Source organism: Equus przewalskii, chromosome 29, assembly GCF_037783145.1.
Source record: "Equus przewalskii isolate Varuska chromosome 29, EquPr2, whole genome shotgun sequence".
In the NCBI taxonomy this organism is placed as follows: domain Eukaryota; kingdom Metazoa; phylum Chordata; class Mammalia; order Perissodactyla; family Equidae; genus Equus; species Equus przewalskii.
In genome coordinates, this window is record NC_091859.1 from 40,684,545 (window position 1) to 40,702,361 (window position 17,817).

Below are 17,817 nucleotides of genomic sequence, written 5' to 3' on the forward strand. Positions count from 1 at the left end.
ATAAGGGAATACTATGAACAACTGTATCCCAACAAATTGGATAACTTACACGAAATGGAAAAATTCTTAGAAAGACACAAACTACTGAAACTGACTAAAGAAGAAACAGAAAATCTGAAAAGACCTACAATAAGCAAAGAGAATGCATTAAACAAAAAAAATTCCTGCAAAAAGATCTCAGGACCAGAGGGGTTCACTGGTGAATTCTACCAAATATCTTAAAAAGAATAGTCCAAGCTTATCCTTTATAAACTCCTCCAAAAAACAGAAGAGGAGAGAACACTTCCCAACACATTCTATGAGGTCAGTATTACTCTGATACCAAAACCTGACAAAGACATTAGAAGAAAAGAAAGCTAAAAACCAATATTCCTTGTGAATATAGGAAAAATTCTCAACAAAATACTAGCAAACTGAATCCAGCAACATCTAGAAAGAATTAGACAGTAGGACCAAGTGGGAAAACCCTAAAGTATTACACACACACACACACACACACAACTATTAGAAATAACAAACAAATTCAGTAAGGTTGCAAGTACGAGATCAATATACAAAAATCCACTGTATTTCTATATACCTGCAATGAACAATCTGAAAATAAAGTTAATAAAACAATTCCATTTGCAATAGTATCAAAAAGAATAGAATACTTAAGAATAAACTTAACAAAAAGTGTACAATTCACACACACAAACTACAAAACATCGTAGAAATAAATTAAAGAAGAACTGAATAAATGGAGAGGCACTCCATGCCATGGGCAAGACTGCAATGCTCCCCAAATTGATCTACAGATTCAACTCGATGCTCATGAAAATCCCAGCTGCCTTTTTTGCAGAAATTGGCAAGTTGATCTTAAAATTCATATAGAAACGCAAGGGACTCAGAATAGCTAAAACAATCTTGAAAAAGAACAAAGTTGAAAGACTCACACCTCTTCTTTTCAAAACTTACTACAAAGCTACCGTAATCAAGACAGTGTGGTGCTGGCATGAGGACAGACATCTAGATCAATGAAATAGAACTGCGAGTCCAGAAATACACGCTTACATGGATCATTAAGTGATTTTGACAAGGGTGCCGAGACCACTCAATGGAGAAAGAATAGTCTTTTCAACAAATGGTGGTGGGACAACTGGATATCCATATGTAAAAGAAGGAAGTCAGTCTCCTGTCTCACACCATAGACAAAAATTAACTCCAAATGGATCAAAGACCTAAATTTAAGAGCTAAAACTATAAAATTCTTACGAGAAAGCATAGGTGCAAATCTTTGTGACCTTAGATTAGGCAATGTTATCTTAGATATGATATAAAAAACACAAGCAACCAAAGAAGGAATAGATTAATTGAACTTCATCAAAATTAAAACATTTTGTGCTTCAAAAGACACTATCAAGAAAGTGAAGACAACCCACAGAATGGAATCAATTATTTGCCAATGATATATCTGACAAGGATCTAGTATGTGGAATATATCAAGAACTCTTAGAACTCAATAATAAAAAGACAACCCAATTTAAAAATGGGCAAAGAATTTGAATAGAAACTTCTCCCAGGAAGATAGACGAATGGGCAGTAAGCACGTGAAAAAATGCACATCACTCGTCATTAGGGAAATACTACAATGAGGTCTCATTTTACGCTCACTAGGTTGGCTATAATCAGAGGAACAGACAATAACAAGCACTGGCGAGGATGTAGAGATATTGGAACCTTCGTACATTGCTGGTGAGAATGCAAAATGGTACAGCGGCTGTGGAAAATAGGTTGGCAGTTTCTCAAAAAGTGAAACATAGAGTTACCATGTGACCCAGCAATTCCACTCTCAGGTACATAGTCAAGGGAACTGAAAACACATGTCCACACAAAAACCTGTACACAAATGTTCCTAGCAGCTTACTCACAACAGCCGAAAAGTGGAAACAACCCAAAGGTCCACCAACCGGTAAATGAATAAATGAAGAGTGGGCCATCCACTCAGTAGACCACCATTCAGGCAGAAAGAGGAATGAAGCACTGATTCATGCTACAACACGGATGAGCCTTGAAAACATTACGCTAAGGCAAAACCAAAATACCATACACTGCTTGATTCCATTTATATCAAATGCCCAGAACAAGCAAATCTATAGAGATGGAAAGTAGATTAGTGGTTGCCAAGGGCTGGGGCAAGGGGAAAATGAGACTGCTCATTGTATGGAGTTTCTTTTTAGGGGTGACAAAAATTAGAAGTGGTGATGGTCACACACCCTTGTGATATACTAAAGTCACTGAACTGTACACTTTAAAAGGATTAATTCTATTTTTTAAATTTTTTTGTGATGAAGATTAGCCCTGAGCTAACTATTGCCAATCCTCCTCTTTTGCTGAGGAAGACTGGCCCTGAGCTAACATCCATGCCCATCTTCCTCAACTTTATATGTGGGACGCCTACCACAGCATGGCATGCCCAGCGGTGCCATGTCCACACCCGGGATCCGAACTGGCGAACCCTGGGCCACCAAGAAGCGGAAGGTGCGCACTTAACCGCTGTGCCACCGGGCCGGCCCCAGGATTAATTTTATAGTATGGGGATTATAGCACAATTAGAAAGGAGGAAGGGGAAGGAGGAGAAGGAATAGGGGGAAGAGGAGAGTGGGTGGGGGGAGGAGCACTTGGTGGGCCAAGAGAGAAGTTGCTCCCCAGGGCGCCTTTGGCAAAGGTGCCGCCTTCTCAGTAATTGTTAAGGTAATAAGTTTACTTGATGGTTATTAGACTATGATTAAAAGACCTCAGAGGAAGCAGGGAAAAGCCAGACACGCAGATATATCCCAGAGACAGTCCCAGGAGTGTCCTGTTTATCATCACAGGTCCCCCCAGGCTCACAGGCCCCGTTAGAGCTGAGCTGGCTGTGCGCCCCCCACCAACAGAAGGTCCTGGTGCTCAGCGGTCACCACGCTGTTACATGCACCTATGAATTTATAACTCACAGATTCTGCCAGTCTGTGGCTTGAGCATGTTTCAAAAATCAGGGGAAATTTTGTCTGACTCGTTCCTTTCTGGCCACTCTCAGCATAAGAACAAGAAACGAACTCTCCCTGAGCTCAGTGCATGGGAAGCCCGGCTCCAGCCGCACGAGGAAGTGCGGAGACATCAGCCACCTGAGGCCCCGCTGCCAACCTTCTCGGCAAACAGACACAAAGTTCTCCCTGCCAGGCTTCACACTTAAATGAAAGTGCAGCATTAGTCGATATTCAAAGGTCAACAGATGGGCAGGGCACTATATGAGCACACAGAATCAGACTAGGCACCACCTCGAAAGCTCTTGATTTGAAGCAGCTCATGTTTACAGGGTTAAAGACGTGAGTGAGAACTTTCTTTAATGTGTAGGAAGGCCACATTGGCCCGTGCTCTGCTTCACCTCTCTTCCGTAGGCACTGACGGCCTGGCTCAGTATCCATCTGGACCCGTCTTATTTGCGCAGGTCCCTGTGGGCAGGGACCATACCATGCTGATGCCACACGATGTTGAGAATCTCAGCGGAGTCCCACATGCAGCCTTCTTCAACGAGATAAATTTAATGGAACTGAACCTAGAATCATAGCATAGGTAAATTTCCAGAAAAAAAACATGACTTGATATGTGTTCATGTAGTGAAAACATGTTTATTAAGCTGCCTTCTGGAAGTTTGAGGATCAATGAACTAAATTGGCCAAATCATGGACCTTATATTCTAGTAAAGGAAGACAGACAATATATAAAATAAGTAAATTATACAAGTGAATAAGTACTGTGGAGATAAATGGTGGAGGGGATAAACAGGTGACATTGAGCAAAGATCTGAAGGAGACCAGGAAGGGAACAATGCCGTCAGATGGACAAAAGGCAACAGGATGCTGGGCGGAGGAAACCGTGCAGGGTCCCCGCACTGTGAGTGATACGTGAAGCCACTGGAAGGTTATGGACAGACAAGAGAGCTGTCTGCAGGGCATGACCTGGCCTTTGCATTTGAAGAATCCCTCTGGCTGTATATCAAGAATAGACTTAGAGGGACAACAGAGGCAACAGGGAGACCAATTACCAGTCTACCGCAATCAGACCAATTACCAGTCTACCGCAATCCAGGCAAAGGAAGATAGTGGCTTGGACCAGGGTGGTTTTGGAGAAAGTGTTGAGAAATTATCAGATTCCAGATAGGTTCCAAAGAAGAGTCAATTGTCTTTTCTTACAGATTTGACTTGGCATGCAAGAGAAAGGTTGAATGGAGTGGCCATTAACTGAGGAAAAGTTAATGAGAAAGGCTGCAGGTGGAACAGGTTTGGAGGGGAAGGTCAAGAACTCCATCTTGGACGTGTTGAGTTTGAGATGCCTATTAGACAGCCAAGTGGAGATACGGAGGAGGCAGTCAGATACACGAGCCTGAGTTCAGGGGAGAGACTGGGGCTGAAGATGTAAGTCTGAGGATTGTCAGCACATAATGCATATAAGGCACGGTATCAGCTCAGCCCACCAAGAAAGTAGGTGTAAAAAAGAAAAGATGCCAGGGCTGCGTCTTGGGGCATTCCATCATTCAGAGTTCAAGGAGATGAGGACGAACCAGCAAAGGAAGCTGAGGAAGAAGAGCCAGCGAGAGAAGAGAAAAACCGGGACACTGGAGTATTCAGGAAACCAAATGAAGAAAGTGTCTCCAGGAGGAGCAGGTGATGTGTGTGTCAAATGCTACAGTGACAATCAGGTAAGATGGGGACCAAGAACTGCCCTTTCGATTAAGCCATGTGGGAACCACTAACGACCCTAACAGTAGCCATACTGGTGGAACTGGGTGGTTGGGGGGGTAGGAGCCTGTCTAAGTGAGTTCCAGATACATTCAGAGGAGAAGAAGTAGTGACAGTAAATAGAGACAACTGTTGAAGGAACTCTGCTGCAAGACAGAGAAACTATGTGATAACAGGGGGAGGGACCGGGGTCAAGGGGGAAATTTCTTTACGACAGGAGAATCAGTAGCATGTTCGAATACTTGTGATGGGGATCCAGCAGCGAGGCAAAGAGAATGAAGCAAGAGAGAGGGAGAGAATTGCTGGTTCCCATGGGTTTGCCAGTGGACACTGGATCTCAGCCCGTGGACAAGCCTTTTGTAGGCTCACGGACCGTCCACGCCTAGTGACAAAGGAGAAGGCAGAGATGCGGTCACAGACATGGGGAGGAGAGCCTGTGGCAGTTCCCTTCTGCTGAGCCTCTTTTCTCAGTGACACAGAAGTCGGGTCATCAGTAGCAGTGAGGACGGGGACAGGTGTCTCAGGATTGAGCAGAGAGGATAAGGATGAAACGGTCGTCTAGAAGAGCAGGCAAGCAGGAGGTGGGGAGAAGCCGAGTGACTGCCAGGGAGTTTTAGGAGCCCGTCTGAGGTCCGTGGACATGAACTTGAGAGCCAGTCCTGGAGAGGCAGAGAGTGGGGTTTAATTTGGGTCAGGGTTTTGAAAAGTGAGTGTGATACAGCAAGGTGAGGGTGTGCACGAGGGAAGTGATGACACGTGGGACACCCAGAATGATGGGGATTAGTGGTGTAACTGAGATAATCGGACAAGACTGAAGAAGTCAAGAGACAAGAAACTCTAGCTTATGAAGAATTTTAAGAAGGGCAAAAAGTTATCCTAATTCAATCAGCATTTACCGGGGACTCACTTCGAGCCAAGTAATGTGCTTAAGATTTATGAAAACCTGTCATTTAACTCTCCGCATGCGCAATCACTTCGTGCTCTTCCCATTTCACAGGTGAAGAAATGGATGCTCAGAGCAGGCAAGCAATGTGCCCGGGATCACACGACCGCTAAACCCAGAGCTGGGTCCAGCGCTGGGAGGAGAGCTTCTCCCAGGTATCAGGTTCACGTGGTTGTCAAGGGCCAAGGCTTTCCTGTTGCTTTTTGCAAAATTAATCACAAGCTCCTTGAAGACAGTGGCAAGTCTCTGGCTACCCACGGCTGCCTGGCTGGCTGCGAACACTCTTTCCCGTCTCACCCGGCCCCTCGAGCGTGTGCGGAGGGTCTGCTCTCACCGCCTTCCTCGTGGTGCTTGTCGCTGACGCAAATAACCGCTTTCTTTATTTTACCCGTAAATTCACTTCCTAATAACAGTAAGGCATGCCAGGGCTTTGGCCCCATGCCTTATTACACCACCTGAGGAGTAAGATAATCACCCAGAAATGTACTGCCTGTTGTGCATTTTATTACTTGAATACAAAGTGATTCAATTCAAGACACACTTAGTTGAAGACAGCATAAAAAAAATAATAATCATATGAAAAGTAATTCCTTCTAATGCTACTGAGTACACTGCAGGGAATAATCCTCCTCCAGCGGGAGGGTGGTCTGGGGGACCTGCCGGGTCTTCTCCAGTTCTAATTTCTACCAATAGCAGGACCACAAAAGCCAGTGAGACTTCAATCACGATATGAATATTCCAAACAGCCAAATCCGGGTAGTTCTGAAAATGGCGCCTATTTGGGTGTTCGACCTAACATTCTTGGTGCGAGCGTTTTCCAAGCAACTATGCTCACAATGATTCGTTCTTCAGCAAGCACTGCAGGCCACACACTGGCCAGGGTGGAGGAACAGAGAGAGGAGTAGGACCCACCCGACCCTCCAGTAGCTTGCTACCTGACTCAGGATTTAAAGAAAATGGTAGCATGTGTCAAATGGATAGGAACAAGGTGTCTGCGCAGCATGTCCAACTCTGATGCTGGAGCATGCAGAAATTCAGGGGCACCTGTTCCCCTGGAGGCGGTGGAGTGTGAACTAAATCACCCTGTCTCAGGGGTTAGACTAAAGACTTCCCCAGAGATGCCATCACTGGTTCATCTCGAGGGGGGAAAGAGCTATTCCATCTGTAGATTCCTCAAACAGAAATAACATGGGTTTTTATTGTTATTGACACCATTGTTGTTTAAATGCATTTATTTTCCATTTTTAAAAGGCTGTTGAAGCAGACATGTAGCTTTAAAACAGTGTTTCTCAAATGTGGTCCCTGAGCCAGCAACATCAGCATTACCTGGGACCTTTTTAGAAATGCACATTCTCAGGCCCCACCCAGACCCACCGAATCGGAAACTCCAGAGGTGGGGGCCCAGCATGCTTGAACACACTGGAGGCCACTCTTTAGGAGAACCTGAAGTTGACTTATGAGTCTGAGTCGATGGCTTTTAGGGAGGCTCGTGCATCAGGCTCCTTGCCTGACATCAAAGTGAAGCTGACAGATCGGCAAACGGCCATTGCAGTGATTCTGCTAGATCCACGCCGCACGCACTGAGCGCCCATGTTGCTGGCTCATCGTCAACCTTGTGAGTGACATACCATTATCCATATCTTTAGAGGTGGAGAAATTAACCACCAGAGAGAAAAGCCAAATTTACTCATGATCCAAATTTAAAAGAACGGGACCCAAATTTGGCCAAGACCCAAATTTAATCCTAGGCTTTTTGCCCAGTTGTGCCAGGTGCGTATGCGTGTGTGCGTGTGTCTGTGCACTCGCACAAGTGCATGTGAGTGATCTGTGTGCATTCTCATATAAACACACAGATAATGAAGTTTGTATATACTGACAGAGTAGGAAGAAAATCTGTCAATCCTCAAGAATGGATAACTTGCGTTTGCAAAACAGTCTAACAATTCTGCAACCTACTCAACAGAACATGCAGAAAATTAAAAGCAAGTCCTCTACACAAATATCTAGTCAAATATTAGGATCCTGGAGTTCGTGCCACCCCCAATGGAAGCCCAGTCCCGCCTCCCCCAGCCCAGCTTCATACTCCATAATATCTTAGACTTGGCTGGCAACCCCTAGTCTACTGTTCTAAACATAGGAATCAGAAGAATGTAAGTTGATTTACAAATATATTCCAAATGACAGGGTTTCATAAAAAACAATTTAGCCAGTCATCTGAATTCAATTTAGCAGAAAGATCCGTCGATATAAACTGACCTGCCTCACAGCCGGCAGCCCCACGTGTCTGAGCCACGGCCTTCCTCCACCAAGGGTCTCCCCCCACATCAGGGTCTCCTCAAATCCCCATGCAGGCTCTCACCTTCCTCCCAAACCTCATCTTAAATACCTGCTCCTGCCACACAAATTCCAAGTCTACCCACACGCACTACAAGACACACCCACACAAACTCAGAAATCAAACTCAAAACACAGCACAAACCTCTCAAAGTTCACACACTTTAATGGAGCAATATATCACTATTATAAATGATAATTATAAAGAATGTGTAGAAACATAAAAATGTGTTTAGGACAATGTTAAGAGAAAAGGTACAGTGGGTACACATTAGGAAGACAATGATATAAAAATGTGTTTTCACATGTGGGCGGGGTCTAGATGTGACAGATAGCTATGTTGGGGTGGTGGAGACATCGACCTCTTTTATTTAAATGTCCTTTAGTGAAAGTTTTATCACAGCCTGTCAGATACACCCGGCCTTCCTGGCAGCCCATGACCCAGCTCTGCCCCCTCTCCGCTCCCACCTGAGTCACTCTCCCCACCTTGCTTCCCACGGCCGCATGGGTCCCTCTGCCAGATCCTTCCCCAACTCCTCACCGCCCAACTGGTCTCCCCTCAGATCCAGGGTGACTGTCACCTCCTTAGACAGGTCTCCCTGATCACCCCGTCCACAGCCTCCTTGTAGTCTCTCATCAAGCCTGTTCCTGCTCTGCGCTGCACTTACCACAACTGGAGCTTCTACTGTTATCTGGGAAATTATAAACTTGATTATAGGCTCCATGAAATAAAACAGTGTCGCCACACCACTGAACCCCAGCCCCAGAGGAGCCAGCACACACGACCTCCTAAAGTATTTACCAAATTAGCAAACGGAGGCTTTTCACAGCAGTCATTCAAACAGCACTCTCCCCTCAACACACACACACACACACACACACACACACACACACACAGTCCTTCCGCTCCTGCAGCTTGTTTAGGATCGTCACTCTTTCCCGCCATCCAAGGTGGAAGTTTCGGCATCATCCGTGGTGTCTCACTCGTGTCCCCTATACTGAGACCTAGCGACCGGTGTCAGAAAGGTTTCCTTAACTAACACCCGTGACCCTTATGATTGTTCAATGTCTGTCTTCCCTGTTAGACCATTAGTCACGAGATCATGAGAGCAGGGACCACATCTGACCCAAAAAATAATGAATGTGGAGTTTAATTGAATTGAGTGTTGTAGTTTGGTGATCATTTATAGCAGCATGAAAGCTTTGCTGCTCCAGAATATAGAGCCTAAAGAAAAAGCTTATATTGCTTGGTTCGTAATGTGCTTTCTCTATCGCGGACACAAAAATCTAATCTCAGAAAGTGTCTCAGAAATTCACTCTTACCTAATGAACATTTTCAGGCTCACCGCCGCACGTAATGTGATGACAGATACAGCAACAGGCAACAGAAAAACAAGTGGTGTCAGGAACACTGACCGCACGTCGGCTGTCAAATGGTTGCTCCATCTCAAAAACTGTTTCACTGGCAGCCTTTTAAAATGTAAGAGCTGGAAACCATTACGCTCTCCCGGCTCCTGTGAGCAGACAGGCAGTGTTTAACACCTCCTATTTATAGTGCAGCCGGGCCCGGGCAAGTCCTCGGATGCTGGCAAATGAAAGTTGCGACGGTTGCCCAGCTTCGGAGTTCAGTAAGCAAAGATTTGCTGCTGCTGCCACCTATAGCAGGAAACGGGAACCTAGGGACTAGAAAACCTGCACTATTGAGTTGGTCCTGCTGGCCCTGCTGGATCGTTTTCTGAGTTCACCGTAGCTGTCTAATATTTGTAGGCATGTTGAGCACCAAATTAAGGACATTCATCTTTAAAACATATAAGCCGATGCTCGTTGATATGATAAATAGGTAAGTTCCTACACAATTTTGGCCCCCAAATCAGCATTTAATACGTGCTTGTTGTGTGAACGGCTGACACAAACCAGATGAAAGTGATAAGGGCATCGTCACCAACTCCTAAAGCCCCTTTCCCTCCGGCCTCGCGCCCCGCACGACAGCGAGACCTCGCCGCCATCTTCACCCTGCGGCTGACACAGGTGTTCAGGAAAGAGAAGCGTCTCACCTGGCCTTGGTGTTGGTCGATTTGCTGGTGTTGACTGGGGCGACATTTGTTTTGGCGATATTTCGCTTCATTTCCTTCAAGATAAACTATATCTGAATTTGTGAATTCTGAAAAATAAGAGAGCAATGGGGTTAGCACAGATTGGCAGACAGATTTTCTTCTTTAGTTTATCAAGCCACAAGAACGGAGCTTTCGGGTCTGCAAAATAAAGTGATTTTGCGAGTTACGGGAGAATTGTGTTGAAAACCTCAGGCACAGCCTCTACAGAAATTTCACGCTAAATTTTAGGTTTCAGGTGGAGATATTTTATGTCAACACTATATGAGCGCCACTCCTCCCCCCACATCTTGATTACACAAATACCCCCGCCACTCAGCCGGGATAATCATTGTAAAATACTGATCTGCTCATGTTACCTCCTTGCTTTAAAAACTCTAATTGCAGGGACCAGCCCCGTGGCTGAGTGGTTAAGTTCGTGCGCTCCGCTTCGGCGGCCCAGGGTTTCGCCGGTTTGGATCCTGGGCGTGGACACGGCACCGCTCACCAAGCCACGCTAAGGTGGCGTCCCATATAGCACACCCAGAAGGACCTACAACTAGAATATATAACTATGCACTTGGGGGGGACTTTGGGGAGAAGAAGAAAAAAAAGAAGATTGGCAACAGATGTTAGCTCAGGGCCAATCTTTAAAAAAAATAATAAAAAATTTTTAAAAATTTAAAAACTCTAATTGCTTCCTATTGCCCTTAGAACAAAGACCAGAGTCCTCAAAGGTGTCATGAGGATGTGTGGGATGGGCCCGGGCCTGCTTCTCCAGCTGTCTCCCTCTCCCGGGTCCTCCATGCCTCGGCCACACTGGCCCTCGGGCTACACCACATGGAAGCTTTTGGTCCATATGCTGTAGCCCTCAGCCTATGCCACCGCTGTCCAGCCCAGTGAACCAGTCCTTGTTCCAAAGGTCCCCAGTTCTCTGCCTTGAGTGTCCATCAGATGCCCGAGGGCCTGTTAGAAACACACTCTGGGGCCCCAGCTCTGGATCCTGAGGCTAGATCTAGACTCTGGTTAGGGGCTGGGGCCCAAGAATTTGCCTCGCTGACAAGTTCCCAGGCGATGCTGGCGCTGAGAACCGCTGCCACAGATCTCAGCTCACACGTCACTTCCTTGACACCCACACTAGGCCACAAAGACCTCTGTTGTCCTTCTCAGCCCTTAGCCCTGTTTGTGACGATGTAGCTATTCGTGTGAGTATTCAGTTAATGCTTGATTCCCGCTAGACTTTAAATTCCATAAAAGCCAGAGCCAGGGCCGGCCCCGGGGTGTAGTGGTTGGGTTCGCACACTGTGCTTCAGTGGCCCACGGTCCGCGGGTTTGGATCCCAAGCGCAGATCTAGCACTGCTTGTTGGGCCACGCTGTGGCGGCATCCCACATAAAATGGAGGAAGACTGGCACAGATGTTGGCTCAGGGCCAATCTTCCTCACAAAAAACAAACAAACAAAAAACCTAGAGCCAGGTTAATTTGCGTCATCACTACAGCCCCAGATCCTAGGCCAGGGGCTAGTGTTCAGAGCCATTGGAACTTACTGAGGGAATGGACGGATTTGTTTCCACTCCTGAACCTCGGTCAGTGAGGGCAGAAATGTCTGCCTCTGGCCTCCAGCCCTCTTTCTAAGCAGTCAGCAAGCACTGTCAATTTTACTTGGAGAACGCCTTTTAAATCTCTTCCCTGCCCCTCTCCATCCCTAATGTCACTGCCCCTGTTCATCCTCACTCATCTGGATTACAGAAACAGCCCCTTAAATCGCTTCCAGGTCTGCAACTTCTGCCTCTAATCCATCCTCCTCTGTGGCCAGGATTTACACCTTTCTAAAGCGTAGATATAGTTCTGTTATTCCCTGGCTTAAGAATGTTCAATGCAAAACTACACGTGTGTTAAAACTTCATAGGACTCTGCATCAAGATAAAAAATGAGTGCGAGTCAAAGCTGGTGAGTAGGGTCTGCAGCTGAGTTACCAGCACTGTATCATTGATAACTGCATTATGGTTATTCTGTAAAACGCTACCACTGGCGGGGAAGCTGGGGGCGCACAGGAACTCTCTCTACTGATTCTGCAAATATTTTGTGAATCTGAAATTATTATTTTTTTAAAGTTAAAAAAAAAATGCAGTACTTCTCCAGGGCAGAGACTGAAGCCACACTCCCGACACGGAGTAGAAGGTCACTCACATCATTAATAACCCGGCCCCGGGCGATGCTCCCAGAGCCCACAGTCCACGCACGCTGCGCTCTCACACAGGATGCTGAATACACCATGCAGTTCCTAACCTCTGAGTTTGGGTTCCCGCTTTTGCTAGAATTTCCTTCCTCCTTTTCCACCTGGCACGCTTCAATCCATCTTTCAAGGCTGAGGGAATAGCACCTCCTCCATGAGGCCTGCCCGTCCTCCTTAAACAAAACCCATCATGCCTTGACAGAGAACTTGGTCTGAAGCTTTGTTTGGCCAGTTGTTTTGTTTAATAAAGAAAAGGACAAAAAGGTCAAAGGTACCAATAATTCCATTACTTTGCTGGGGGGCAGAGGGGGACACAAGGTATAAAGTAAAAGTGTGAATACCTCCCAGTCCATCCCTCTAGTCCTGTCTCGATTTTCACTTTGATTCTCTGCTTCCAGACTTTTCTCTCGGCTGTTTATCTGTGGCCCCGGCTAGTCAGTGAGCCCTCACAGTGGAGAGGATGGGCTGCGCGCATCTTTCTACGCTCAGCCCTACCTCTCGGCTGGCCCAGGAAGCACTCCATTGATCCTTGCTCTTGATGGCGCAGCTATCAACACCCAATACTGCGAGGGCAAGAAGCGTGGGTTGATCTTAACCCTTGATTTTGAAAGCTAAACACCATTCTGAGTGCGAGCAAGGCACCGTGATGAGTTCTCAGGTCACCCCCGGCTTTCCATGGTCCTCACTGTAGGTGTTCTAAATACAAAGAATTCTAGGATATTAAGGAACACAATCACCTCAGAACTTGGTAAGGGAGAAATCAGCAGGATTTCTAAAACCAATGCCCCCCAAACAAGCACCGAGTCACAGACCATCAAACACACTGCTTGACCACGGGCACAAACACAACTAGGAGGCTATTTCACTGATATATTTGTTTATTTGCCAGATAAGTAGTGATGTCCAGTTTTTAACAGATGCTATTTATATCAGAATCATAACAAAAGTGCCATCCATCTGCCTTGGCATCCAGAGAAAACATAACTCAACACAAGAGTGAAAAACGTGTGCAGCCAAACAGAAACAGCATCAGAAGCAAAAACTGTTGGAACTGGTATCGTGGGGGGAAAATTATCACTTGACTAAATTGGAAAAAGTTGCAAGCAACACAAAAGATTTCAGCAGTTAAATCCAAATGCTTGAGAAAAATATTCTCCTTGTCTATTCTGACATCAAATGGACGTTTTGTTACATTTTAGAACACATATACCACAAAGTTCCCCTTTCAGCCTTCCATACACTCAGTCATTTACCGAGAAGCTCCACTTTTGAGCAGTGGAAAAAGTAAAGGGTCTGAAGTCAAGAAGACCTGGGTCAATTGGCTCCACTATCTACTGTGCAAACCTGCAAGTTAATTAACCTCCTCCTGACCCTGTTTCCTCATTTGCAAAATGGAAATAATATTTCTCTTTAAGCAAGTATTCTTTTTTTTTTTTTTTTGCTGAGGAAGATTTGCCCTGAGCTAAAATCTATGCCAATTCTCCTCTATTTTTTTGTTTGTCAGACATCCACACAGCGAGGCTGGTGAGCAGAGTAGGTCTGCGCAAAGGATCCAAACCCACAAACCCAGGCTGCGGAGGCGGAGCGCACTGAACTTTAACCACTCGGCCACAGGGCCGGCCCCTTCTTTAAGCAAGTATCCTTAACCTGAAGCAAGTATCCTTAACCTGGAAACTAGGGACGAGGTCCACGTGTGTGCTTTTGTAGGCCTTCAAACTCTCTGAGATTAGACGTAAAAGTATACGTGAGATGATTTTTCTAGAGAGAGGATACATTGCTTTCACCAGCTTCTCAAGGGGCAAGTGACCCAAAACAGCGAAGTGTCGAGCTCTAAAGGCTGGGGAAGGATTACAGATAACGAACCTAAAAAGCCTGACACGCAGCAGGCTGTGTTCACTGTTTGGTAGCTGTTATTAAGTCCTGGGAATGTACAGAAAGAGAAACCAGACAGAGCCCAGGGCAGAAGGCAGGTGGGGAGTCACAGCGTAAGGTGTTGAGTGTCATCTCAGGGTTTTATAGGATAACAAAGGAGGGCACAGTCCAGAAAAACCCCAAGAGGAGAAAGTCCCAAGGCAGCAGGCCTATCACATATCAGGACAGTGACATGACCACCACTGCAGTGTCCTCGATGCTTAGACAGGGTCTAACATATGGCAGGTGCTCAGTGAATAACTGTTAAGTAAATAAGCAAATAAAAAATGACTGGAACCAACCCAGGGGACGGGATCATACCATTTACAAACTCCCAGGGGAAAAACAAAACTCAGAAGATATTACTAAAAACTGTTACTATTCAGAAGTCTTTCAATTCAAACATTCCATACAAATGCAATAGTCCACATTCTCTCCCTAAATTGTGAGGCGACTGAGCCTAGAACTCTGTCATTTGGCAGTCACCGAGCCCTGCCCAGGCTTCGTGATGAAGACCTAGGTGTTGGAAAAGCCTTAGCTTCCCAGAGGAATTAAAATGCCTTATTTGCCTGGACACAATGAATTTATTTTTTTTCTTTTTTAATTTTCTTTTTCCTTGAGTTCAAGAAGCTCAGAGCTAAACGTGCAGCCCAACTGTATTATAAACACTATGGACGATCTGAGTATCCTCTTCCTTCCAAATGTTACCTTCTCATTCTAACTGTATTTCTCAGGACCTTTATTTCTATTTTACCCTAATGTAGGTATTCTTGCAAGTCACCTCAAAGCCCTGGCGGGACTCACAGAGTACATACCTATTAGAGGGTGCCAGACACTGGGCGCGAACACAGCTTCTATCATCAGGCAGCCCTGGAGCAGATGCCACCCTCTACCACTTATCTGCTCTGTGGTCCCTTAACTTTCCACATCCCTGTTCCCTCATGTATAAAATGGGAATAGTAACTGTGCTTCTTCATAAGCAGACAGTGAGGCCTAAATAAAAAATGGATGTGAGGCCCCAAACTGTGCCTGGAAGACAGTAGCCGCTCAAGAAGCCCTGGCCAGGAGCAGAAGTAGCAGCATGAGCAGCAGCAGAAGTGGTAAGACGGCAGACAAACACATGGAGAGAAAGAACAACGGCACCTGGCACAAAGTAAACACAACAAAACAGCAGGGAATGGTCAAAACCGAGAGAAAAAGAAGTGGCACACGAAGCTCTTTAGTCCCAGAAGTGTCCCCTCTTCATATGTGCTCTCTAGGCACAGAGCTTTCTCAGACCTACCCCCTCCCTTTACGCCTCCTCTTCCCAATGGTGTGGATATCCTGGAGAGCACTGTGTCGAAAGCGAATTTGTGTTTAAATATTACAAGAATCCAATCTATGTGATTGTGCAAGCCTAGATTTGGGGTATTTTTAGACAAATATACTTTACAAAAAAGTGAGCTCACTTGTGGTATTTAAAGGAAAAAAGTGCTCGTTAGCTCCTTGTCTCACTCGCAATTTCTCACCTCTATTATACAGCTTATTTTTCAATCCTGGCAGGGGAACAAGTCATCCAAGAAAGCTTCGGTGATTTTCATCATCTACCAACCCCAAACATCCCCTCTCGATACGCACCTGTAAAGAAGCCTTCTTACAGCAATGGTCTTGTTAACAGCCAGTGGCCTCCTGGTAGATTCCTGCTCTGGGGGGGCACCAGACTACTGAGCATCCTCCTGGAGCTGGTCCAGTTTCCACGTGCCGGTCAGCTGTAGGAGGCACAGCACGGGTGCCATCCAGCTCTCCGCATGGGGAAGAGGTTGATGGCTGGGAAAGGGCACGAAAAAGGCAGGCAAAATTGGGAGAGCACATTTAAAGTCTCAGGTAAGCATTTTGTGACAAATATCTGTGAGTGCCCACCATGAGCCAAACGCTAAGCTGAAGGTGGAGGGCAAGGGAAAGCGCAGGTAACTAAAATGAAACCCTTGCCTTCAAGAAGCCTGTGATAAGGCTGAGTGAGTGGGAGGCAAACATGTTCACAGATCATCAAAGGACCCAGGCCTGATTCACTTCCAAATGCCCAGAATTAGCCAAGCGAATGTCCATTGAATTGAAAACAATGGATAAAAGAGATGACATAACGGCAGTTTTTTTTTTTCTACAGCATTTCCATAAATTCACCCATTTAGGGGCACAGACAACTTAGAAAACATTATTCATTACTCTTGTTGAAAGTGAAGTAAGGATCCTCTTAACAGGGCCAAGGCACCCCGAAAGGCGAAGATTTCCAGGACAGAAGGAAAAGGAAGGCTAGTAGTGATTTAGGCAAGGGTCTCAAAAAAGCTCTGCCAACCAAACATTTCGCAAAGTGCTTCCAAAACGAAATTTCTGAGGGAGGCAGGGATAACCGTGCGCGGTCTGAGGGAGAGCAGTGTTCTAGAAAGACCAGAGGTTTGGACATGAGACAGAAGTGCTTAGTTCGAATTCTGGCTCTGCAACTCCCTCGTCGGGTGATGTTGGAGAATCCCCTTCACCCCACGGGGTTCAAGTCCTCACCTACAAGGTGGAGCTAATAATGGTAGTCAAAAGATTGCTGTGGGGACCAATCAAAGAAGGGACGTGAAAAGTTTTGTCAATCGGAGCGACTGAAGGCACTGCCACACAACGTGTCCCATGTGACCCTCCCAGATCCAGGGAGGGAGATGCCACCACTGTCCACGTTGTTTATAATCGGTCTTCCCAAATACCACGTAAGCCCGATAGGACTAGGACCGGACTCTGCACCGCGGTGGCCCGGGGCCGACAAGGGGCTCCACGCACTCGTGCCGCACGAGGGAGTGAGTCCCAGCCCCACGCACGGCTGGGCAGGGGAGGCTCCGAGTCCGGGGGTGGACAGCAGCCGTCTCGGGGCTGTGGGACCCTCAGCGGTGCCCGCCCGCCTGAGTCCTCCTCCGCCCCGTGGGCTCGCGCGTGGGGTCCGGGCGCCGAGGCCGCGCCGCCTTACCCGGGCCCCTACTCCATTCTCCGCCTCGAGGGGCCACACCTGCGCGCGGACCCCAGCCCGGCCGGCCGCAGAGGCCCAGCCCACCCGGCGTCTCTAGGACGCTGTTGCCCGAGCGACGAGGACACTCACTGATTGGAGAACGAGTCTCCGCGCCCAGCAAGAAGCGGAGCTCCTATTGGCCAAATAGACTACCGAATGAGGAGGGTGAAGGGGCGTGACCAGATCCGGCCGGTGGCTCCGCCCCCGCAGAAGGGACTTCCGCCGGAAGTCCTGCCCCTGGGGCACGGGAACCTGCTCGGAGTCGGGGCGACGCCGTCGTGGAAGCGCGTTCTGTTAGGCGGCTTTCGGGCGAGCGGGCGGCCAGCCTGGTCCCGCCGAAGCGCTTGGAGCCGCGTGGCCTTGGGGGTCAGTGCCCTCCTGAGCGGCAGACGCCCCCTTGTGCCAAGCACGTACCCCTCGGGGCTGGTGTCGGGATAGGGGGAGCGGATCCAGAGCCCGACCGCGTGCCGCGCGCTGCCCAGAGGTTCGCGCTCGCGGCGACGGCGATTGTTGCGCTCACT

At 47.1% G+C, this 17,817-nt stretch overlaps 1 protein-coding gene across 6 annotated transcripts in view; it reads right to left on the minus strand.

Annotated features, from left to right (window-relative positions):
- The window catches only part of EFCAB6 (EF-hand calcium binding domain 6), a 231,704-nt gene extending 213,887 nt beyond the window's left edge, over positions 1-17,817 (minus strand). For 2 of the 6 annotated variants that reach the window (XM_070600033.1, XM_070600032.1), the window contains exons 1-3: positions 17,258-17,391; positions 15,892-16,080; positions 10,092-10,198 (exon numbers count right to left, since the gene is read on the minus strand). In XM_070600033.1, coding sequence (XP_070456134.1) covers positions 10,092-10,162 — 71 coding nt within the window. In that variant the 5' untranslated portion in view covers positions 10,163-10,198; positions 15,892-16,080; positions 17,258-17,391. Of the gene's footprint in view, positions 1-10,091; positions 10,199-15,891; positions 16,081-17,257 lie in introns of all 6 variants that reach the window. The other 4 variants (XM_070600030.1, XM_070600034.1, XM_070600028.1 and 1 more) reach the window with 4 other exon arrangements.